General features: G+C 45.5%; 1 protein-coding gene across 1 annotated transcript in view; it reads right to left on the reverse strand.

Annotated features, from left to right (window-relative positions):
* Positions 1–1641: 1641 nt before the first annotated feature.
* RTN4IP1 (reticulon 4 interacting protein 1) overlaps positions 1642–26249 on the reverse strand; it is a gene marked incomplete at its 5' end in the record, with an annotated part of 44980 nt that continues 20372 nt past the window's right edge. Inside the window, 4 exons of the mRNA XM_079716283.1 lie at positions 1642–1768; positions 10077–10169; positions 14774–14957; positions 18192–18328. Of these exons, the coding sequence (XP_079572409.1) occupies positions 1661–1768; positions 10077–10169; positions 14774–14957; positions 18192–18328 (522 nt within the window). The 3' untranslated portion in view covers positions 1642–1660. The remainder of the gene's footprint in view (positions 1769–10076; positions 10170–14773; positions 14958–18191; positions 18329–26249) is intronic.

The raw sequence follows: 26249 nt of genomic DNA on the forward strand, positions 1-26249 counted from the left end.
GTATGTTTCCAGTTGTAAAATGTTGATCCGCTGGAGCCTGCGGTGGGAAGTGGCGGCCATCAGAGTGGTTTACCTTCAGTTTTAAGATGTTCGCACACGTCCAACAGCAGCTGCCATGCGTCTTGTTCTTAGGTGCACAGCTCTGGCCTCAGGCCTTTGTGTGTCTCACTACAGTAAGGTGGGGGTAAGACTGTCTAGTCTGTGTTGAATTTATCTCTTGAATAAACTTGTTTCTGGTTAACTGTATTGATGAAATCTGAGAGAGTCCATTCTAGCCCTCCTAACACTTCAAAGAGGGTCAGCAGGCAGATTAGAAACAAGTGTCTGATCTGGACAAGGTGGGTTTCTGAGCTGCTAGAATAACAGCAGGGGGAGCTTTTTGACTACCCTCTTTCCAGACTCAGTGGTGAAGGGGCACATGAGGGTAAGTGAAGCCGTCCCTCGAGAGATGCCCCTCACTACCACTGGGAGGCCTCAAAGAGAAAGAGCTGAGGTTGAATTCAGAGAAGTCCAAAGGGGCTTATTCACACCTGGAAAAACATCTTGCTTTTGAGGTAAATTTGTACTGGTGAGAACAGCAGTTCTAGAAAAAAACCCTCATGCAACACTACAAACGAGTGTCTAGCAGGAAGAAACCAAGTAGAAGGCTACTCACACAGGTCTACATCAGAAGCCAAACAGCAGCAGCTGAGCTGCAGTAATGAGGGGATGGTGGCGGGAACTGGACACTTACCGTCAATGATCAGAGGGCACAGACTAGAGACTCAAAAGCCGCAACGGGTTTATTGGCGAGATACCTAAACGCAAGCATTTCAGGTCAAACTGGAGAACTCTGGTCCCCAATGGAATTGTGGTAATTTCCACGGAAAAGTCCCCAGAGAAGCACGTTTCAGTTGCCGAAAGAGGACTAGCCTTATGCAAAAAAGTAAGGATTTTAAAAAGTTACAAACTTTACATCACCTTTCATTTTCTAAAAGTGTAAACAACCAAATCGCTGGCAAGATTTTTACATATGACCCGAAGAGATTCAGAACTCTGAGGGCTGTTATGACTGCACACTGGAGCAGATGGAATGAAAATCAAAGGAAACCTTGGCCAGTGGGAAAAGTGCTCACTATGACCCTAAGGAGGAATTAGCGTTAAGTAAGCTCTCCACGCCACCATCCCTCCACCTGCTGCAAGTGCTAATCTCTCACAATCACTAAGATGATAAAACAGAGTTCGAGCTACTAGAACAGAAGGTGCCACCACAATTTGCAAATATGCTGTGAAAGAACAGCTTGAAAAAAACAATAGGCAATTTTCAGCAACTTTATAGACAAGTCCAAGTGCAGAGATGTTCATATCGTGTCCCTGCTTACGTGTGTGTCTCCTGCGCTTGGCACGGAGGAGCTTGGCAGACAGGAGTGCGCGGCCGCGTCGGGGCAGGTGATGCGAGGACGCTCTAGGCAGAGCAAGGTGATGACAGAGAGTGGGACTGTGGCTATAAAACCGGTCTCTGCTCAGCTCAGAAGACAGGAAATGACGGGCAGAAACGTGTGTGTGCTAAATTGATTTCATGGAACTTCTAGTCTAAGCTGGAAAGGGACGGCTGGAAAAGAGTCGGGGCCTACAGGCACTCACCAAATAAGAGCCCACAGGCACCAAACTGAGTGTTTATTTAAACGACGCTGACGACGGTCTTTCCTCGTGCGTGTCCTCTTTCTACCTTCAGGAAGGCTTCTGGAACTTTAGAAAACGGAAAGGTTTTCTCAATAACTGGCTGAATCTGTAAAACACAAGAAAGGTTGACAAGCAGGTGAGAAGAGCCGCGTGGGTCAAGTCGGGTGACGTCGGTAGTTAGTTGTGTCACGTGCCCAGCCCGGGCGGGCCTCTGTCCGGTCTGCGTGGTGCCCCCGGGTCAGGAACTCAAGGCGGGCCGGCACGATGGCTGCCCCCCGGATTCTCCTGCCTTTTCGCGTCTCCAGTGTAAGGGAGCCCAGGCCGACCAGTAACCCTCCTCCAGCTCCACGCTGGGCGCCTCGCTCCCCTGCTCAGGGCCCTTCCACGGCGCCCGAGGCCAGCATCCCAAGGCCACCACCGTTCCAGCTCCACCTTCCGTGGACCCCACGTTACCAAAATGGGCTAGCTGCCACTGTCTGAGCGAGGGGTGTGTGCCCCTCCGCGACGTCTGCCGGGCGCCCGGCCCCAACCTGAGCCTGCGGCACGTCCTCTCCTTGAACCGCCGCAGGGCCTGTGTGGCCCTCCTCACAGACGGCCTGCTACAGCCCAGTGCCCGTCTCAGCCACGCCGTCCTGCGTGGTAAATGCCAAAGAAGGCGTCCCAAGGTTCTCGCTGCGTGTGTCCCCGTGGCCCCTCACAGGCAGTGCACAGAAGAGGGACGGATTGTTTTAATTTGTTGACTGTCTGGCCTGTCTACTCAGTCAAAGCTTAGCGCACCTGTGGGCTCGTCACCTCTTTTATATCCGTCCCCCAACACCCAGCACAATGCTAGGCACACAGCAGGAGCTTAATAAGTGTCACTTAGGTGAAAACCAGTAAGATAACGGCAGCGAGAGTCTTGCGTGGGCTCTGTGGCCCTTCCCCGGCTGCAGCTGCCCTAGGGGCTTTGCTAAGCCACACAGCAGCTAGTTGGAATTTACAGGAACGCCAGCTCAGCCAGCGCATAAAGGCTTGAGTGCTGCTGGTTCTTTTTACTGTATTGTTAGTACTGCCAGCAACCTCCTTTGAAACTAGGACCAGTTAGCGCCCTCTCCCTATGCACGAATCCAACTGAACTCATCCTTTTCAAAACTTCAAGCAAAAATCAGTAACTATCCACTGGCTCTTTCAGTGAACTACCTGCCACTGCTCCACAGGCAGGTATAAGTTGTCAGAAGGCATAAGCCTACGTTTCGCAACTTTTTCCCTTTTACAAGAGGAAGAAGTACGTGCTCTTGTGTTCAGATGCACCCGACAGACCTTGCTCCTGTGTGAATTTCACAGCCCTGCCACCAGAGAGCGTCTCGGACTCCAAAAGTTCCCTTCTCCAGAGTTGAAAATTCTTTTGTACCCACAAACCACGATAAGCTCATAAAAGTCACAGCTAGCACATACCGTCCTCACTATGTGCCAGGCACTCTTCTAAGTGCTCTGTATATTTTACCTCATTTAATCCCAACAACCACCTTATGAGGTAGGTACTATTATTATTCCCATTTTACAGATGAATAAATTAAGGCGCAGAGTTAAATAAGTTGCCCAACGTCCCATAACTTCTAAGTGGTAAAGCAGGATTCAAGCTGGTGCCAGAGTCTGTGCTCTCTCCACTACGCACTAATAAGCCTTTCGTATATCAGCAGGTGCTTTCTACATCTACTCCTAAAATCTTAAGGGGAGGGAAAGGTAGCCAAGGATTATAATGATTCATCACAGCCTGCATCTTGGCTGGCCTGCCTCATGCTAACAGACTGCGCCACCTGAGGATCCAGTCCAGGCCACCAAGATAGCAGCTGCATGGTCCATAGGCCACCACTCCCATCTGCACCTGTGGAGGACATCGCTGATGAATAATCGTGGCACTCTCCAGCAAGCTGAGGGCGACCTCAGCCTCCCCCAGCATGGCGGCCAATGTGAACAGAACAGATCCGAGCTGGCTTGTTAGAGGAAATCTGCTTGCCTTGTCTGGTAAAAGAGTGGAATGCATCCAAGTTGTTCCCTGCATGTGCCACCCAAAACCTCCCGAACCCGTCCCCCTCCTTCAAGCTGCTGGGACACTGCTTTTTGGATGCTGATTACTTGAAAAGGAATCACCTGAATGCATGCTTAAAATGCCGAGTCCTTGGTCTCCTGTTAGAACAACTAAGAATCTCTAGGGGTGGAGGTGAGTTTTCTGCACATCAGGGAGGCAATCACTGCAGCCTTTTGCCTTATGCTTAGGGTTCCTGACTTGTACCATGCGCATTCACCCACTCCACAAAGACTGTCTGCCTTCTAAGTGCCAGGCACTGACGCAGAGCAGGCACACAAAGCAGGCACCAGGGAGAGACATCAAGAAAAGAAAGGAGGCAATAACACCCATTCGTTGTCACTGAGCACCGGACACCAGCAGCAGCGTTACGAGAGGTCACAAAGGAACGGGAATCCACCTGCTCCACTCCAGGATGAGTGGCCCGCCCACCTAGCTCCGTCCACTTTAGAACCTGACCGGAGAGACAGACCCTGAACTGATGACCCAGGCAGCCCACAGCGACGGCACACTTTAATCTGGCTGGTCAGGCCTATTGTGGCAGATAATCCCACAGGGCTGACTGTAGCATAACGGGCATTCAGTTCTTCCCGTAAGTGACAATGAAAAAGAGGCTTTCAATTAACAGGCAGGCAAATGCCACTGTTGGCTGAATATATGACAGCAAACAGAGATTAACGGGATAATGAGGCAGTGTCTACACACAGCCTCACATCAGACCTGGAATGCTTGTTTGCTATGGACAAAGGGATCAGAGCAAAAATCCAGAGAGGGGAAAGAAAGGTTACTCACGGTGAGGTGGGGACATTTATGTGATGACACTGCTGTAGTCTGGCCGGCTCAGGGAGCCCTGGTATAAAGCGGCAGGCTTGATACCACACTCGAGGGCGACGCGGACGCGCGGGGCGCACAGCTGACCGGGAGTCCACGGCTGCAGCATTCATCCCAGTCTCAGGCCCAAATTCAGGCGCTCTGATTGTCCTTTCCCTTCCTAAACAAAGGCTGCACAAAACCAGGCCCCGGGGTTTGGCACCCGCTGCCTGACATCCCTTCCACGAGAATAGGGACCATGGGAACCTCAGCCTCCCTGGTGTGGCCTCAGAACACTGTTGCTCATCAGCCACTGGGCAAGCTTCCCTGCCTCTCAGGCAGAAACCCTCTCAGCACAGGAGCTTCGGAGAGCTGGTGGAGAGAGGATGGCACCCAGGCAGGCACGGTGGCCTGCAGAGAGTCTCTCCCTCAATTCCCCACTTCCCTGCGCAAATCACAGAACAGCAGAGCTTGAAGCGGGGGAGCCTCTGAGCCAGCCTGTTGGATAGATTAGGAAACAAGCGCAGGTGTTTACGTGCTAAGTGCAAGGTCAGAGCTCGTAGCAGAGGAGCAGACTTAGGGTCCCAGACACCCGATGTCGTCACTGCATGGCATGGGGGTGTTTTGGGGGAGGGAAGCCCAAGTCTGTCACCTCTTCCCCAGACCCTCTGCCGCAGCCTCCACGGGGCACAGATACTGATCTCAGAGGGTGGGGAGTGCGAGGAGACAGAGGCCGATGACAGAGACCCAGGGAGACCTAAAGGCTCCTGGCGATCCCTGTCCTCACGCCTGTGGACGGGCCCCAGCGCAGGGCGGCAGGACACAGCGCCAGCACCGCCTCTCGGATAGGCGTGGCCCTGAGCTCTGCCACAGGATGAGTATTTCCTGGGTCGGGATAAAGGGGAAGAAGGGGGCTTAAACTAAGCAGATATGAAGAAGGAAAAGGTGGGCTTTGCTCCGACTTGCTATTTCTGAACTTCCTGGCCCCAGATGGAAAACTCAAGGCTGGAAGATAGGAGGTGAGATTGGGCAGGGGGAGGGTACTCTCCAAGGCAGTAAATGTGCATCCCAGGACTTGTCCCTAGGCCCCCCTAAAAACAGGCACTCCTTCTAGCCAGAAGGTGAGGGGAGAAACTCGGCCTATGTTTCGCCATAGAAACAACTTCAGTGGCGTCTGAAAACTTCAGTAGCATCAAGGCTCTGAGGTACCTACCACATCTGGCAAGATAACACTCTCGTAGTGGTCCCAGGGATTCAGTCCCTAGCCGTTACTTTCTTTTCTATGGGAGAAAAAATCCAGCTGCAAATAAGGAGTTCAAAGTTGTGGAATACAGTTCATTGCAAAACTAGGGCCTGGCCATCCCAAGGCGGGTCTGGGAAATCATTTGCCTCAGAACTTATTACACTGTCTCTAAAGCTGCACTGTCCAAAATAGTTAACCTTGAGCCACATGGGGCTACTTAAATTTAAATTAACCAAAAGTAAATAAAATGAAAAATTTAGTCCCTCAGTTGCACTAGCCACATTTCAAGTGTTCAACAGACACATACAGCTAGTGGCTACCACACTAGACAATGCAGACAGAGAACATTTCCATCACTGCAGAAAGTTCTAGTGGACAGCACTGCTCAGGATGTAATTCAGCGTGACCAACGCATCTCTCCACACACTACTGGGTGAAGCAAAGTGCCCACTAGCCCTCAGTAACTGTTTTGAATTAAATTCAAATAAGTTCCACAGGAACTATTCTGATGCTGGCTAAAATAAATAAACCGAGATACTCAAATCATCGCTCAACCAAGAAGCTTGGCTGGTCACCTAGGATCTTGAATGGACCTGTGGACTCCAATGGCCTTAATAAGTACACGAACACACATGTGCGTACACGTACTCAAAAACATGAAAGGGTATGAAGGAACATCTCCCTCCCATACTTGATCCTCAGCCATCTAGTTCCCCTCCTCAGGTGCAGCAACCAGTATTTCAAGTTTCATGTCTTTTTTTTTTTAAGTGTTTTTTTTAATAGAACTTTATTGGAGTATAATTGCTTCACAATACCGTGTTAGTTTCTGTTGCACAACAAAGCGAATCAGCCATATGCATACACATGTCCCCATATCCCCTCCCTCTTGAGCCTCCCTCCCACCCTCTCTATCCCAACCCTCCCACCCTCCCACCCACCCCTCTAGGTCATCGTGAAGCACCGAGCTGATCTCCCTGTGCTGTGCTGCTGCTTCCCACCAGCCAACTATTTTACATCCGGTAGTGTATATATGTCCATGCTACTCTCACTTCACCCCAGCTTTGCCCTCCCACCCCATGTCCTCAAGTCCATTCTCTATGTCTACCTCTTTATTCCTGCCCTGCAACTAGGTTCATCAGTACCCCCTTTTTTTTTTTTAGATTCCACATATATGCATTAGCATATGGTATTTGTTTTTCTTACTTCACTCTGTATGACAGACTCTAGGTCCATCCACCTCACTACAAATAACTCAATTTCATTTCTTTTTATGGCTGAGTAATATTCCATTGTATATGTGTGCCCCATGCATTGTGGTAGGCACCCCACCAAAAACAGTTTGCTAAATAGTATAAAAACAGGAAATGTTTATTGTGCTTAGGAGAAAATGCCAATAAACTTCAGGCATAAGGCACAGCTTCAGTAGCAGCCCATTAACCTCACTGTGCTAATTATAAATCATTTTTTTGTTTCACCCTACTGAATCACAAAACATCTTTGGAATGCCCAAAATACTGGTACTGTTGGGGCCCTGACAAGGAGAATCTCCATGACTGGGGGACAGGAGTCAAAGGAAGAGTCTATGAAATAACTTTTCCTACCTTTTGGATTTTGAATATTACAAATGTATTATTCATTCCAAAGCTTAAAGTATTTTAAGAGTAGCCTCTTCTGGTTCATGGCCTCACACTGTCAAAAAACAACTCCAGCCCCTCTATCAGATACCTGCTAATTAGATTCATTAAGTACTCAGCCAAAGGTTGGAAGGATTTCAGTGTCCTCGTCCAACTTTAGTCTTTACTAACCACACAGTGGGTAAGCAGATCTGTTCTGTTATCCTTTCCAACTTTCCAGTGTAGACAGGCAACAACCTCTCACACCCACAAAGAAGCAGGATGCACAGCACAGCTGACCTCTTCGTGGATCCAGTGTCACATATCAACCGCCAGAGTCCCAGAGCCCTTCACTGTCAGAAATGACTCCTGAGCCCACCCTGGTGAGAAGAGAATCAAAGGCCAAAGGAACATCTCCTCACTCACCCTTGGAGGAGGTCACTTGAAGGGCATCATTATTTCTACCATGTCCTCTTTCAGCCATTCCACCAGTTATCCACCAAATTCAATAGGGACACGTACACAAACACCTCTCTTTGTTGCATAAATAGTAATTTCTAGGTAGAGAGAGCGTCACAATATTTTGAACACAAAAGAGCAATGATAAGCATGTGGACAGTCTGGAGCCAACGTCAGGACAAGTGTGGTGACTTCTGGAGGACAGGGACCTCTCTAATGATGAGGCTCCATCCCCATTCAGCACTATGCAGAACTATGGGCCATATTATCTGATGATGGCTCATTTCCTTCTTCCTAGAAATAAAATAAGCATCCCTGTGGGATATGGGGAGATCCCTGCAGAGAGGCACATTGCAGCCACAACAAGGCAGACAGCTTGCAGTCACAACAAGGCTGAGCTCCTGTCTACCCAGTACACATCAAGACTTAGAAGTCTGAGAAGAGGCAAGCAAACTTGGAACCAAAATATTTGGGAAATAGTAGTGGGCCATTTTCTATCATAAGTTCCTTGGCTGAAATAGAATAAAAAAAACTAAATGCACAAAAAAGCAGCCAGTGGTTTCTAAAAACATTTTTTTCTCAAACCAAAATGGAAAGATGAGATGGGCCAGCAAGGGGCAGGTGCCAACACAAGAAAACCCATTTCAAGGGGCTCTTTCCATATGGCTTAGCAAGGATCACGTGGTGTGATGCTAGACTTGCTCCAGACCCTTTCCCTGCCCAGTGCAAAATGACAAGGACAAGTCAGTTTAAGCTAAAGTCCTAGATCAGCTTCAAGCACGAAGAATGCAGCTTTATGGTGAGGAGGGAAAAGCACAGGACTGGGGTCAGAGGTATGAGTTCTGGTCCCACGTCTACAAATTTGAGCATGTCCCTTTATCCCTTTGAGCCAGTTTTCTTATCTATAAAATGAGAATCATTTTATCTATGACTTCATGCAACCCTCTAGGGTACATAAGCCTCTCCAATCATTTATTATTTATTTATTTATTTAATTGATTAATTTTTTTTACTTTTGGCTGAGTAGTGTCTTTGTTGCTGCCCGCGGGCTTTCTCTAGCTGTGATGAGCAGGGGCTACTCTTTGTTGTGGTGCGTGGGCTTCTCATTGTGGTGACTTCTGTTTTTGTGGAGCACAGGCTCTAGGCGCGTGGGCTCAGTAGTTGTGGCTCGCGGGCTCTAGGGAGCAGGCTCAGTAGTTGTGCACGGACTTAGTTGTTCCACGACATGTGGGATCTTCCCGGACCAGAGCTCAAACCCATGTCCGCTGCATTGGCAGGCGGATTCTTAACGACTGCGCCACCAGGGAAGCCCTCCCTTCATTTATAATTCCATATCATTTCTCAATAAAATCACGAATATCAGTACCAGAATATGAGTTTGCCTTCTGGGTTATTCTTCCAGAGGTGGCATGTCTGAGCCGTTAAAACCACATAAGAAGTTAAATAGGCAGGTGGTAGCTAAGGAGTCTTTCAACTGCCATCAGCCCTAAGAGCCCTTTCGACACCCAAAAAGGGCTGACCAGGCTCCAAGCAGTAGTCCTTCCCCACCAAGTCCGCTGCAGGACAGACTCGAATAGACAGATACACCAGCCAGCTGTCTCTACCAAAATCACCATCAATCCTGAATCACATCCTGCCCACTGACCCTCTCAGACATACCATTGATTTGCCGATTTTATTACACTGGCCAGGGAACAGGAGACCCAGGGACCTAACTTCTAGTCTAGTTCTGTTTAGATTCCACAGTGTTTGATCTCCTTGCTCATCTGGAAATCTGCTTGCCTCCAAAGCAGCCTCACCCTCGAACTAAAGAAGCTCAAGAAGCAATTCAATTGTAAACTCACAAGTGTATCCCCACCTTTGTGCAACAATTGCCTTCACGGTGCCTTCTTTTCAGGACCATTATCAAAATAGCAGCAGCCCAGCTGTAGATCCCAGCTCGGCTACCATCTAACCAAGTGTCTTTGGGAAAATCACATAAGCTCTCTGGGCCTGCCTCTCATCTACGAACCAAAGGGGCTGCACTAGGTGGTGTACACTCTGTCTCAAATGCGGCAGTCTATGGCTATGATTCCCATGGAGACAGAACCCAAAACACAGCACTTAAACTCGGCGTGTAAGGCAGCGTGGACATTGGCCGAGCCTACCTCTGCAGAGTTCCCATTGACTAGGCTTGCTGGGCAGGTCACCAAGATGACAAGGGACGCCCTGGCAATACACTTACCTTTCCCGCATCCACCAGTTCTGCAATGTCATCTAGATATGGACCACTGGCCATGAAAAAAGCCCAGCGATAATGGACTCCTTGCCAGAAATGCTAAAAAGAAAACAAAACGTGTCAAATATAGGAAAGGATGAAATCTGACTAAATGCAAATTTTGGGAAAAGTATTGCCTGGATGACGAAGACAGACAAACTGCTTTCCCATTTCATGCTGCCACAATGAGCTGTACACCCAGCATCTCAGCACAGTGACTGACAGACAGTGGATGCTCCATATATGTTTCATAAATAAGTGAATGGGGCTTCCCTGGTGGCACAGTAGTTGAGAGTCTGCCTGCCAATCCAGGGGACATGGGTTCGTGCCCCGGTCCGGGAAGATCCCACATGCCGCGGAGCGGCTGCGCCCGTGAGCCACGGCCGCTGAGCCTGCGCGTCCGGAGCCTGTGCTCCGCAACGGGAGAGGCCACAACAGTGAGAGGCCCGCGTACCGCAAAAAAAAACAAAAAAACAAACATCAAGTGAGCTGAGGTTGTCAGTGATACCTCAACAACCTGCCCAGCTAAACTTCATCAGACGGGAGCGACCCAGGGGCAGGAGGGGGACCAGCCAGTACTTCCCCGCCGCCTCCCTCCCTGTACCTGCCCCAACTGCTGGGCGAGCTCAGACTTTCCCCACTGAACTCACCGCACAATCTCAGCATGATGATCAGCTACCATCACGGCACGAAGCCGGCAGGTGCAGTGGAACCCCCCTGCTACTCGACCTCAGGCCTTGACAGTTGTGTTATTTAGGTCAAGCTACCACTTTCAGCCTGTTTCCCAGCCTGTAGAATGGAGGTACCACCACCTAGCTGACAGGGGGGCTGGAGGGACTAAATGAGAATGTATGTAAGGTGCCTGACTCATCGAAAATATTTGATAAATATTTACCTAGTGTTGAAAGTAAAGCTTACTGAGGAAAGACTGGGGCAATGCAAATAGAGTTTAAGATTGTGGAGAGACAGACAAACCCAAGCTGTAGTCTAGGCAGAGCTTCGCAATGAGTGCGCCAGGAACAGCTTACTGGTTTGGCTGAGTGACCCTTATTGTCTAACCTGGAACAACTGTAAGAGTTAAAGGGGTCACCACTGATCATTATCTCAGGACCACAGATATAAATAGAGCCAAGCTCACCCTAGAATAGGTATGACAAGCCCTCGGAGTAGCAGAGGGCAGAGCCTGGGCGAACGCAAGCCTGCAAGTAGCTTGCTCTTGGCCCAGCGTGGTCTCAATATGCTATTCAAATACTGTCATTTTCTCTGCGTGTCAGAGCATGAAAGAGGTCAGGAAGCATTGGTCTAGACAACTAACTTAAAAACAAACAAAAAACACATTTGAAGGCTTAGGTGGCTAGACACCAGAGGCACTGCGACTGTCCCAAGCTTAGAGCAGGTCCAGTTAATTACAGTCACAGAAGACCTGTTCATGTACTTCTCCATAGGACTGGTTTTATAGACTATAATTAAAACCTTCTGATCATTGTTTAGAGTTCTAAAGAGGAACGGTGGTGGTCATAACTGCCATATCTATAATTTCTTTACAGCAGGTTGCCCTGTAAAGTGAAACATTTGGTCTGCAACGGCAGAATTTTTTTTTTTTTTTTTTTTTTTTTTTTTTTTTTGCTGTACGCGGGCCTCTCACTGCTGTGGCCTCTCCCGTTGCAGAGCACAGGCTCCGGACACACAGGCTCCGCGGCCATGGCTCGCGGGCCCAGCCGCTCCGCGGCATGTGGGATCTTCCGGGATCGGGGCACGAACCCGTGTCCCCTGCATCGGCAGGCGGACTCTCAACCACTGCGCCACCAGGGAAGCCCGGCAGAATTTTTATATTCTGCTCTAAGAGGTCTGTGTAGGTTTTCCAGGCCATTACAGGAGAGAGTAAACCAAAGCAGGCAGGCCTTACAATGAGGCTTTAACTGTGCACATTCTCAGAAAGACATCAGAAACTACTTAAAAGGTTTTCACGTGAGATTACCACTATCATCTTTCAAGACGGCGGAAAGGGAAACGAAGAGAGCTATGCCTGTCTTACTCTCAGAGGATAGCTCTGAAGCTTAACGTGTAAGAGGTCTCACTGCAATTCAAACTGTGAAATTTTATGGAAAACTTAAACTTATATCCTAAAGCAGTTGGGAAGCCCGAGTTTCATGAAAAGAGAAAGAAGAGACAAAGGACAGCTAAGATTCCTTCCTCCACCACAAAGTGCCCCGTGGACACTGCTTCTGGCTGCCGTCTGAACCAAGTGAAACTAAAGAACCCGGACCACAGCGCCCGGTGTGTTCACTACTGTCACCCAGACCCAGCTCCTAAGGACTGAGCAGCAGTCTCCTCCATCACAGCTCTTCTTCACCACCTCTAAGGACTTAGTACACAGCATTCAAGAGACCAAAGTCCTAAACTTCACCCCGCAAAAGGTTCCAAATTAATTTTGAGAATCAAGAAGAAGCTAAAGATAATTATCAAGCCAGTCACCTTGCAAATACATGGCAGTGCTGGCTAGGTCGACATGACTCACAACCTTTTCACCCTTGAGGAAACTTCTACTGCCTTTTTCCTGAGCCTGAAGTATTTTGTCTAATTAAAAAAAAACAGAATGTATATTTTCTTGTCACTTATTCCATTTCAACACTAATTCAGATTTTAAACCCATAAGCTATAATTACCAACAGTGCATAACATGAAATTATAAGCCTCTGTCACCACTGCCATGTCGGGTAGAGAGCAGACTCTGAAGCTCTGCTATCAGTCCTGTACGGGCTGATCTGCACTAGTCTTCAAGGCCCACCATGCACGGGATGTGTTCAGTTGGGTGACACAGCTCCTTACGGCCCTGTTAACAAAATCAGGCTGACTAATCAAATCTTTGAAACCCCCAGAATGCCATCAATAGTTAGAGTTTCTGATTCACGTGGGACATGTACTGTCAAGACAAGTTGATACAATTCCAGAAGAAGCATGATGGTTCCATTAGTCTTTGTAGGCTCACTGACGGAAGAATACAATTTCCTTCAGTTTTTTTTTTTTAATGAATTTATTTATTTATTTATTTATTTTTTTGGTGAGTTGGGTCTTTGTTGTTGCACGTGGGCTTTCTCTAGTTGTGGTGAGCGGGGGGCTACTCTTTGTTGCAGTGCACAGGCTTCTCATTGCGGTGGCTTCTCTTGTTGTGGAGCACGGGCTCTAGTGCGCAGGCTCAGCAGTTGTGGCGCACAGGCTTAGTTGCTTCACGGCATGTGGAATCTTCCCGGACCAGGGCTCGAACCCCCGTGTCCCCTGCACTGGCAGGCGGATTCTTAACCACTGCGCCACCAGGGAAGCCCCTTCCTTTAGGCTTTTGAAATTCAAAAAAATTCCCATGGGGCTTCCCTGGTGGCACAGTGGTTGATGATCTGCCTGCCAATGCAGGGGACACGGGTTCGAGCCCTGGTCTGGGAGGATCCCACATGCCGCCGGAGCAACTGGGCCCGTGGGCCACAACTGCTGACCCTGCGCGTCTGGAGCCTGTGCTCCACAGCAAGAGAGGCTGCGACGGTGAGAGGCCCGCGCACCACAATGAAGAGTGGCCCCCACTTGCCACGGCTAGAGAAAGCCCTCGCAAAGAAACGAAGACCCAACACAGCCAAAAATAAATAAATAAATAAATATATTTATTTAAAAAAAAAAAAAAAGAATCCTATCCTCTGCTTTAAAAAAAAAAAAAAAAAAAATTCCCATGGACCTCTAAAGGTCCGAAAGCCCCAGTCTGGGAGTCACTGGCATATCCCAGTGTTACTACCATGAAAACAGCCAGCTCTACGCTCTCTTAATGAAGCTTCTGCCTTCATATACAAGAGACTGTATATATTAAGACAGTGAAACAGAGAGCCATCAGGTGCAGACAAGAAAAAAGCGGAAGGTGTACCAGATGGAATCAGGAGCGGTAATAATAGCTAATAATAAAGGCTAACATTTAACGGGACTTCCCTGGTGGCGCAGTGGTTAAGAATCCGCCTGCCAATGCAGGGGACATGGGTTGGAGCCCTGGTCCAGGAAGATCCCACATGCCACGAGCAACTAAGCCCGTGCGCCACAACTACTGAGCCTGTGCTCTAGAGCACGCGAGCCACAACTAGTGAGCTCGCGTGCCACAACTACTGAAGCCCATGCACCTAGAGCCCGTGCTCCACAACAAGAGAAGCCACCGCAATGAGAAGCCCACACGCCGCAACGAAGAGTAGCCCCCGCTCACCGCAACTAGAGAAAGCCCGTGAGCAGCAACGAAGACCCAACGCAGCCAAAAATAAATAAATAAATATTTAAAATAAATAAATAAAGACTAATATTTAATAAGAGCGTCTTGGGTACCAGGCATTGTGCCAAGTTCTTCACATGGGTGGATTATCTCATTTAATCCTTACAACATACAGCAAGGGAGATACACCATTAGCCTCATTTCTCAGGTGAACATGTTGAGGCTTAGTGACGCTAAGTAACTTGCACGGGGCTACACAGCTACCAAGTGGAGGCCAGAATTTGTACCCCGTCAGTACGTGACTCCGGAGCCCTGCTTGCAGCCACTGTGCTGTGCTGGCTCCATGAGAAAAGAAACTGGCTAGGAGGCAACCAAGTTCCAGAAGCCCCAGGCGCCTGCTTGCTCTCACCAACCAAGACCCTCCCCCTACCTTCAATGTCTTAGAGCCCACGGTGATGCCTGTCTGCAACATGCCGTCCGCTATGCCCAACCGGTCCATGTTCAGGAGGAAAGGAGTCACCAAAGTTACATACGTGGCTCCTGACCACTTCTTGAGCAAATTTAGAGCCCATGTTTCAGTGGATCCACCAACACTGTCAAGGATAAAATCAAACCTGGAGAGAAAGAATCAAATCAAAACATCCTGGTCAGCCTTTATCCAGGGCTCCAAGCCGCCTTCACTCCCAGCGCCAGTTAGCTACAGGGTTTGTTTCCATGACAGCTCGCAGACAGCAGGGGGTGGATGCCCGGACAAAGGAGAAAAGGGCACACCCACTTACTGGATCTCCGGGATTTCTCCACTGTAAGTCAAATGTCATTTTTTTAAATCATATTATTTTCAAATACTTTAAGAATGACTTAAACAAGTGGTTTTCAACCAAGGGTGATTTTGCCCCCCAGGAGACATATAAGGCAATGTCTAGAGACATTTTTAGTTGTGACAATTGGGGGAGGCGGTGGGAAGGGGGTACTGGCATCTAGAGGCCAGGGATGATGATAAACATCCTACAACGCACAGAACAGCCCCTCACAACAAAAAATTATCCAGCCCAAAATGTCAGTAGTTGAGAAACTAAGGTTGCCAAGGCTGAGAAACCCTGACTCAAGCTTTATAGAAAACTACAAAGCTACCCATCCAATGTAGGTCAAAGTACCCTTTCGTTCACATGAATACTTGAGAGAAAAGTGTATTAGGTTTTGACCCACACACGTCGTTTGCTTGTATTCCCTCCACAATCAGAACTGCTTGTAGAAGCATCCTCTTCACCTTACGGAATTTTCTTCTTTTGGTTTCATGCGCATCAGCACAAAGCACAAGAGAAATCCACAGCCTGCTCTCAGCCTTCAGCTCTGCTCTAACATGCCCAAAAAATCCAGTCATAATGGAATGCACAGGAACCGACAGATATTCAGCTCCTTAAATCTAATCTAAAATGGCTATAACCGCTACATTCTACTTAAAGGGGGTAAAACCCAATGAAGCTTTAAAATATTTTAGAAAACAAAGATCTATTTAGAGAATGCATGCTTATATATGAAGCAAATTAACAGAGGAATTCCTTTTTGGTAAGTCCTTTTTCCCTCCTAAATTCATCTGGATGAAGTCAAACATCAAAGCTTCTAACACCAGCTTTGGCCAACGTTGGGGCTCTTGAGTCTTTCATGGGACTAAACTAAAGAAGGGCAAATAAAAATTAAAAGATATGGAGTGCAGGAGAGTGACCTTACTAGATGACTGTTCTCATTAGAAAAGAACAGAAAAATTCTTTTTTATGAGTTTAAGTTTCTGCTTAAGTTTCTACTTTTAAGTTCCTATTTCATTCCCAAATTTTGGATAAACAAACACGATGACACTTAATTTAGATAAAACTTAAGGGCAGCCTGGTATTATAGAACTGGCACTGCCTGCAAAAAGAAGTCCAGAGACCAGGCTGTAGACCCAGCTCTCCCGCCACTAATGATTAAGTGGCGTGACCTTGAGCATGAAAAAAACTCCTATCCTCTGCCCCTTATTTTCTCGACTGTAACGCCATAGAGTAGGACTGAAGGATTTCAAAGGCCTTTCCTGCTGTAAAATCCTAGGATTCGAATCTAAAAGGCTGCTGTTTGGAAGGAGAAACAAATTTATTCTAAGTGGATTAAGAGGCCAACCTCCAGGCAGAAGTTACAAAGATCAATTTTAACTAAAGCGATCATTAAAAAAATAACGGCCTGCATTTGTGAGCTGGTGAGGTCCCCTGACTGGACAAGAGCAAGCAGAAGGCGCAAGGCCACTGGGCGGAGACTCGGAGGAGGAGAGTGAGGTGCAGAGTGGGAGGCTAGCCTGGGTGCACTCTCGCCTTCACCCGTCAGGGTCTCTATTCTCTGGCAAAAGATTCCAGACATGCAAAACACTCAAGGTGGATGGGGGGAAAGGGTGGGCCTTGGCCTGTCTCTGCTGCTATTCCTAGAAGCAGCAGAAGAGAGGTGATTGGCCGAAACTACCACTATCTGGAAGCCTCGGTCCTGCCACACAGGCAGGGATCTCCTCAAGGGACAGTGTTAGTCCTCAAATGTGCCGTAGAGCGTGTTCCTGCCACGGGGGCTTTACATTTGGTGTTATCTCCACCTGCTCCTCTCCTAGATTCCCTCGACAAGTCATTAAAGAAATATTGATGGTAGGTCACTACACCATCCCGGGGTGGCAGGGGACACAGCAGGGAACAAGACCCCTGCCCCCAACACAAAAAAGTCCTATCCTCCTGGCTTGCTCCCCGAAGCCTCTGCCCAAATGCCTCACTTAGAGGCATTCTTCAACCACACCATCGCCAACAGCCTCCTCCCTCTAAAACAGCCTTTCTTTCCCCCTTTCACTGCATCAGTGTTCTTGAGAGCACTAACCACTAGAATACAAGCCCACGAAAGGGGGCAATGTATCTGGTTCGCCACTGAGTCTTAGCCTGTGCTTAGAACACTGCCAAGCAGGAAGGGACATTCCCTAAAGAGCTCCAGGATGATGAGTGGCCGGCTGCTCCTGGCTGTACAGCCAAACATCTACTGTTGGGAGTTGGGGTGCTGGCTGAGAGGCTGGGCTGTGTCAGATAGGGGCTCCCTTTGTCTCCTTTTTTTTTAACCCATGAAAATATACTTCTACTTAAAGTGGGCAAGAATAATTAGCTTCTGAAAACTAATTTTAAAAAGGACAAATCTTTGAAATAGAAGCAGTCAAACAGCTTTCCAAATACTCCTCAGGCACGCTCTCCGCTGCACCTTTGCCTGGGCTGGGTGAAGACCAGATTCCTAAGCACCCCCGTCCCTGCCCGAGCCACAGTCAGGATGGACAGGGCCTGAGAGAATTCCTGAATCCGCTCTCACGTGGTGCACTCCATCAAACCACAGCCTGGCATTCAGACGCACCGAGAGCATCCACAGACTCCCATTACTGATATCTATACTGCCTTTGCTTCTCTGAAACCCTCATTATGAAGCCAAAACACTAATCATGTATTTCACGTACTGCTCTATGTTCTTCTTGTGGTGTCAAATGCCCCTGGAGGGAATACACTTCCAATTTTGCCTTCAGACCTGTTACACACGAGCAATAAAAAGGAAGTTGACTTAAAAATTAGCAAAAGACTAGGTAAGCAAAATTTCTTTCTCAGTACAAATTACATTACACGATCGTGCTGTATTAACATCTGGAGTTAAAACAGAAACCAACCTAAATAACCTATGGAGACATGGAGTGTTTTCGTAGATTCTTGTCTAAGATTCCAACATGACTGTAAGGCCACCCAACCATCTCAGGCTTGCATTATCAGCTGTCTTTGTTCCCACCTTCCCAATATGAACACTGTTTGAATACATACGACTTTAAATGTTTCAACTGCTCTTCCATATTTCCAGATTTGTAATCAATTACATCATCTGCACCGAGCTTCCTTACAAGTTCACTGGCATCCTGAGAGCAAACTGCTGTCACATGAGCATCCCACGCTTTCATTACCTGCCCAAAAAAGGAAAAAAGGGGGGGGAGAGGAGTAGAAAAACTGAATTAAATAAAAAATAGTTGGCACCATGTATCAGGTTAATCTCTAGACAATTCTAAGTGTTCTGTCTTAACAAGAGCTACAGGAAGCTATCTGCCAGAGACTAGTAAAATGATTAAACTTCTGTTCACTAAGAAAAATCCAAGAAATAGATCTCATTTTCCCCGGACGAGACAGTTAGTCGCCTTGCTGTCATGAAGTTATAACCAATCCAATTATAGAAGGGCTCAGTGCCTCACCAGCATCAGAAAAGACAGGAGTTGATGGCCTTAAGCTCAGCATTTTCAATGACAAAGGTAAATGGGAAAAAAAAATCATGTCCTCAGAGGATGAATATTTAAAATGCATCCAGAACATAAAAACGCAACATCTCTTCATTTGCATCTCCAGTAAGTGTTAGTATAATCTTGAGTCAGACAACTGGGTAATCAGGTACTGGGTAATAATTGAAAGGTGCTCTTAAAAAGAGGGGAAGAAGGGACTTCCCTGGTGGTCCAGTGGTAAAGAATCCATCTTGCAATGCAGGGGACACGGGTTTGATCCCTGGTCGGAGAACTAGCAATCCATGTGCTGCAGGGCAACTAGGCCCGCACACAACTGCTGAGTTCGCGCACCTCAACAAGAGAGCCCATGAACCACAAACTGCGGAATGCATGCGCCACAACTAGAGAGAGAAAACCCACAAGCCACAACTAGAGAGAAGCCCGCACTCTGCAACTGAGACCCACCACAGCAAAAAAAAAAAAAAAAAAGAGAGAGAGAGAGGAAGAAAACATGGCCATTTTACTTTCAAAACATGCATCAGGTCCTCTCCTTTGGAGTAAAAGACCTAAATAAATGGTCTGGAGGATTTAAAATGCAGATACCTTATATTTTAAAAATAATACATTTTAAAATAACTAGACTTAAAAAAAAAAGAAGGATTCAGGATTAAGTATCCAGAAAGCATCATGCTCCAAAATGACTACAGTTCCTTTCCATAATGACAATTTCATAGAATTAAAAGGGAGCCATCATCAGCAAAATTTGAGAACAGTTACTTGAAGTTCACTGAGAAATTTTCAAACGGGCAGTTATAGGTCATGACAGATCAGCTGTTTTCTCCCTCCTGTCCTCAATATCAGTTTCCTGAACTTCCTTAATATAAGTTGCAGAGGTTCACTAGAATATACGAGATCTGTGTCTGTTCTGTTCACTACTGAATCCCCATTCTGTGGTACACACAGATGCTGGAGATCTGTTAAAAACAAAAAACAATAAAGGATTTAAAAACTACGCACAATCTTATCTAATTTCTCACTTTTAAAAAGTAATACTGACCAAGGAATATGCCCTGGAAATCTGAGGGGAATTAAAACATTTAGGACTGACATGATATATGATAGTTTATGTTTATGGGCCACAAACACAGACACTTGAGTATAATGACAGGTTGCTTTCGACAGCAAGTCCCAAACTAAATTCAAATATGTGAAGAATACAATCCAAGATGACTATCCAGTATCTGTATAAAAAAAGAAACTGTCAAGGAAAAAGGAAATTGTGTTCTAAGCACCTACATTTAATTTGTGTTTTCCCTCAACAGTATTAAATCCTCAGGAAGAATCTGTCATATCTTGAAACAGTTCAATGAATTTTTTTCCAGATTTCTAGATTTTCCTCTCCCACTTAGAACTATCTAATATCTTTGCACACTACTAAAAGGTTTTTAAACAGCTTTAGTTGTTTTACCATTTTATGTAAACTAAAACACAAGTATAAGAGACGTCTGTAAGGCAGACACCACTCAGACAGAGACAGCAAGCTGGCTGCCACTCCAAAAGCTCTTCCCTGTGCCCGGTCCCCACACCAGACACTCTCTCCCAAAAGTCATCGTTACCCTGATATTTATAGTAATCACCTCCTTGCATTAAAAAAAAAAAAATGGTTTTATCACCCATATATGCATTCCCTAGATACCATAGTTTAGTCTTACCTACCTATCTATCAATTTATTTGACTGTGCTGGGTCTTAATTGCAGCACTCAGGATCTTCGTTGCAACATGTGGCATCTAGTTCCCTGACCAGGGATCAAACCGGGCCCCCTGCCTTGGGAGTGCGGAGTCTTAGCCACTGGACCACCAGGGAAGTCCCTATCCCCTTCACTTTCTTAAAATTTATCTGTGAAAGAATCTAGGCCATGTGACCTGCAGAGTTTTCCCCACTGGAAACTCTGGGATTTCTGATTGCACACCTGGGACAGTTCTACCTGTTACTCTGTCCTCTGTATCTTCTGTTTCTATCCATTTAGCAAGACTATGAATAGTGTCCGGCAAAATTATAGGATGCATAGCATATCTGGTTGTTGCCCTTTTTATTATCTCAGTGGCTGTCTACTGGTGGTTGCAAAATGGTGATATTCTCTCTCTCCTTTTTTCACTTAGTAGTTGGAATACTTTTATAAAGAAACACCTCTCCTCATATATTAGTTTACTCAGGTGTACAGTTTGTATAGAAAAGGCAAATAATTTTTTCCTTTTTTCAGTTTATAAAATAATAAATTGGGTTCCTATCAGCTTCCAAAAGTGACCACTTTTTTAAAAATATCATCATGAACTCATGGATTTAAACATAGTTGAAGGATTTCAATCCACTGTAATTATCATTATGATTACTGAAGCTCAAATTGTCTTCTTTAACAATCTTTGGGAGTTTCTTCAAGTTGGCTACTGAGTCTTCTTTTTTTTTTTTTTTTTTGCGGTACGCGGTCCTCTCACTGTTGTGGCCTCTCCCGTTGCGGAGCACAGGCTCCGGACGCGCAGGCTCAGCGGCCATGGCTCACGGGCCCAGCCGCTCCGCGGCATGCGGGATCCTCCCCAACCGGGGCACGAACCCGTGTCCCCTGCATCGGCAGGCGGACTCTCAACCACTGCGCCACCAGGGAAGCCCTACTGAGTCTTTTTGACATGGCTCAACTAGCCTTTACTAACTTCCTTGCTATTAATATATTCTAGGCTCATTCTCGTACATTTTGCACCCTAGATCTGGAATCTGCCTTTTCTCCAAGGCGCTGCATTTTTTTCTGTGTGTAAGCAATGATATTTCAAGAGACAGCTTTACATACATACATATACAAAATATCTCGAGTTCATATTGATACTTCCAATTCAAATTCCAGACTGTCAAGCTTTTACTTAACCTCTTCCCTGTTACATCTGTATCTCCTTTCCTCCACTCCTAAAATCCTGGTTGTCAAAGACAAAGGAGATGACAATTAAAATATGCCATAAATACCCAACTGTTCCACTGTATATTACAACATAACAGTCTCTGAAAAATAGCACTAATATCACTACCAATATGATTAGTGAAAGGATTAAAATAATTTTAATATATGCTCTCTGTTCCTCCGCTTTTTAAAAACAGCTGTACTGTTTACCTTGTCAGAGCATATGGTTGTTACACACTATACTCTCTTTTTCTAAGCCCTCATTTAGTTTTAGTTCTACAGATAACTTTATATTTAACAGTTACCATCAGTCCTTGGTTCGATGTCTCTCTAGCCATTTTAGTTTTCAGAAGCTCATTTTCTAGTAGATTTCTCAGAAAGGGATCAGAAGAACATATTCCCCAAGTTCTTGCATGTTATTAACAGTTCGTATGTGCCCTTTGGTGTATGGAGCCCAGTTTTGCTGTATATAAAATTCTTAGCATATTCCTTCTCAAGTGTCTTAAATATGTTACTCCATCCCTGCTCCCTCCACTAGCATTAAAGCACTGTTGTCAAAAAGTCTGCTGATAATTGAATTTTACTTACGTGTCACATGCTCTCTTTAAAAAAAAAATGCTTTTTTTCTTAAAAAAAAACACAAAAAAACCTGGTATATAAAGCAGAAACTAACACACCATTGTAAAGCAATTATACTCCAATAAAGATGTTAAAAAAAAAAAGAATTGGTCCCAAAAGGGAAATGTGAAGGCAGTACTATGGAGAAACTTCCTCTACTTAACCATTTGACTCAATTCTAGATCATAAAGACCAAGTTTGACTTTAATTATCTTTCTTTCCAAGTCCCTTTCATTATATCCTCTGTCAGCCTTGGTTTCCTCATTTGTGAAATAAGAATAGTAATGCCCACCTTATAGTTTTGTCAGAGGATTAGACATTAAAATAATTAAATGCACCAGGATATTGTATCTAGCATCTAGTATGTACTCAATAAACCTACTTTCCTCCCCTTGTAAAACAAACAAACAACAAGCAAAAAACCTGGTGGCGCAGCAGTTAAGAATCCACCTGCCAATGCAGGGGACACGGGTTCGAGCCCTGGTCTAGGAAGATCCCACATGCCACGGAGCAACTAAGCCCGCGAGCCACAACTACTGAGCCCACACACCACAACTACTGAAGCCCATGCACCCTAGAGCCCGTGCTCTGCAACAAGAGAAGCCACTGCAATGAGAAGCCTGCGCACCGCAACGAAGAGTAGCCCCAGCTCGCTGCAACTAGAGAGAGCCCGCGCGCAGCAATGAAGACCCAACACAGCCAAAAAAAAGAAAAAGAAAAAGAAAATGTCCCAAGGTTTTTTTTGTTTGTTTCTCCTTTTTCTTTAAGTGCCAGTAATTTTACTAGAGTTCCCCTGAATACTGCTCATTCTGGGTCCACATTCTTAGATAAGTGCTTTGGTTATTTAATATGTAGTTTCAAATCATTTAACTTCAGGAAAGCAGGGAAGTTTCTTGAATTACTGATTTTAGTATTTGTTCTATCCCCTTGTTTCAGTTTTCTTCTTCAGAAACTCCTATTATCCATATAGCAATCTTTGTTCCTGTCTTCAATATTTGACACTTTCTCTGAATCTGTTTTTATCTCTTCCTTTCTTTCATAATTTACAATTTTTCCTGTTTACACACTCTGTTTCTATCAGGCCAGCATTATGTGTTTGTTATTGAGTTCCTTCTAGTTTAGTCTTCATTGCTAAATAATTTTTTTTTACTTTTTCCCTGAGTTTTCCAATTATGATTTATTTCATTCTTTCATGCTCTCTATTGTATTTTTTTAGATATATTAATTTGTTTATTTTTAATTAATTTATTTATTTTATTTATTTTTGGCTGCATTGGGTCTTTGTTGCTGCGCAGGCTTTCTCTAGTTGCGACGAGCGTGGGCTACTCTTCATTGCCATGCACAGGCCTCTCATTGCGGTGGCTTCTCTTGTGGAGCACGGGCTCTAGGCGCACAGACTTCGGTAGAGTTGTGGTGGATGGACTCGGTAGTTGTGGTGCACGGGCTCAGTAGTTGTGGCTCACGGGCTCTAGAGCGCAGGCTCAGTAGTTGTGGTGCACGGGCTTAGTTGCTCCGTGGCATATGGGATCTTCCTGGACCAGGGCTCGAAACTTCTTAACCACTGCGCCACCAAGGAAGCCCTCTATCGTATTTTTAATCATTTTTTTAGCTTGTTTTTGAAATTGCAGGTTTCATTTTGATATTTTCCAACGTGTTTTAATTGTCTGTAGATATGTTATTCTACCTTTATATTTATCTATTACTCAACTGTTTAATCTTATTAAAATATGTTCATTGTGAAACATAACACACAGAGAAAAGTGCATGGAATATAAATGTACAGCTTAACGAATTATTATAAAGCAAATACTATTTTAAGCATCTCTCAAGATTAAGAACTAGAACATCTCCTCACTTCCCCCTCCCAGGCAAAACTCCCCCTCACTCCCTTAGAAGTAATAACAACTATCAGGACTTTTACATGAGCCTCCCCTCACCTTTTTGAAAAGAGATTTACTATCTAGATAAGCAGCCTTAAACACTATTGTATAGTTTCACCAGTTCCTGAGTGTCATTAAATGGAACCATGTAAGGCGTACTCTTGTTTCTGACGTCTTCCTACTTGTAAGATTCATCTACTTCATTGCACACAACTGTAGTTTGTTTCCATGGCTGTGTAATGTTCCAGTGTAAGAATATACTGCAATTTACGTCCTCATTTTACTGTTGATGGCCATTTGAGTTGTTTCCAGTTGGAGGATAATACATGTAATTCTGGTACATATCTTTTGGTGAAAATGCATGTACAGTTGACCTTCTGTATCCAAGAACTCCACATTGTTGAATTCAACCAACCAACCGGGATTGAAAATATTTGGGGAAAAAAATTTGAGAAAGTTCCGAAAAGCAAAACCTGAATTAACAGTATACTTGCAACTATTTACAAAGCATTTACATTGTGTTTAGGTATTACAAGTAATCTAAAGAATATTTAAATTATACAGGAGGATGTGTGTAGGTTATATACAGATACTATGCCATTTTATATAAGGCACTTGAGCACCCGTGGATTTTGGTATCCATGGGGATCCTGGAACCAATCTGAGGTTGGTTCTGAGGTTGGTATACTGAGGGATGACCATATGCCTGTCTACAGAGTACATTCGTAAAATTGTTAGGTTGTCATAGAGCAATTTATATTCAGAGTTACTAGATGGTGCCAAATTATTTTCCAAGCTGGTTGTACCAATTACACTCTAATCAGCAGGGTATGATATTTCTCTTTCTCTCCCTCCCTTCCTCCCTCTTTTCCTTTCTTCCATTTACTTATTCATTAACCCACATTTACTGACAATCTGTGGATTAGGCCCTGGGTATCTGTCTTAGTCCATTTGGGCTGCTATAACAACATACCACGGACTGGGTACTTTATAAACAACAGAAACGTATTTCTCACAGTTCTGGAGGCTGGAAGTCCGAGATCAAGGTGTCAACACCTTGATGTGTTCAGAGCCCTCTTCCTGGTTCATAGCCAGTGCCTTCTCTGTGTCCTCACATGGTAGAAGGGCTAAGAAGCTCTGCTGGGCCTCTTTCATAAGGGCGTTAATCTCATTCACGAATGCTCTGCCCTCATGACCTAATCACTTCCCAAAGGCCCCAATACCACCACTTTGGGCATCAGGACTTTTAATTTTGGAGGGACATGAACATTCAGACCATAGCAGTATCTAATGGTGAATTAGAAAGAAGCCGAGGTGTGACTCTCCTGGGAGTCCTTTCCCCTCTCTCCCAATTCAGTGAGCAGGTGGATGAGAAACCCCAGCACCATCCTGGTCCTCAAAAGGTCTGAGGCGGGGTCTGGGGAGGATAGCACCCAAATTCTCCCTCCTGTAAAGCCATGTGGCAGAGCCTCTGAGTGCGCTCACTAGCCCCTACTGGGGAAAGGGCCTCTCCCCTCATCCTGAGGGAGGCTTAATCAAGCCTGCTCTCCCAGCAGCCAGCCAGTTAAACATGTGACCACAATGGGAGCAGCCACTAGGTGCCATCCCGTTCCTAGAGGCCTGGGGCACTTTGCTTTGTTTTGTTTGAGGTAAAATGTGCACAAAATTCATAATTTTAACAATTTTAAAGTGTATAATTCAGTGGCTTTTAGTAAAATGTTGTGCAACCACCACCACTACCTAATTCCAGAACATTTTCCTTACCCCAAACATAAACCCACACCCATCAAGCAATCATTCCCCATTCCCTCTTCCTCCCCAGGCCCTGGCAACCACTAATCTGCTTTCTGTCTCTATGGATTTGCCTCTTCTGGACATGACATAAATGGAATCATACAAAAATGTGACCTTTTGTGTCTGAATTCTTTCACTTAGCATAATGTTTTGAAGGTTTATCCATGTTGTATTATATATCAGAATTTCACTCCTTTTGATGGCTAAATAACATTCCATTGTGTGTATATACCACATTTTGTTTTTCTATTCATCAGTTGATAGACATTAGGGTTGCTGCCATTTCTTTGTCCATTATGAATATTGATGCTGCTATGAACATTTGTATATAAGTTTTTGTTTGAAAATAGGTTTTCATTTCTCTCGGGTATATACCT

Source organism: Hyperoodon ampullatus (genome assembly GCF_949752795.1).
Source record: "Hyperoodon ampullatus genome assembly, chromosome: 12".
Taxonomy (NCBI): domain Eukaryota; kingdom Metazoa; phylum Chordata; class Mammalia; order Artiodactyla; family Ziphiidae; genus Hyperoodon; species Hyperoodon ampullatus.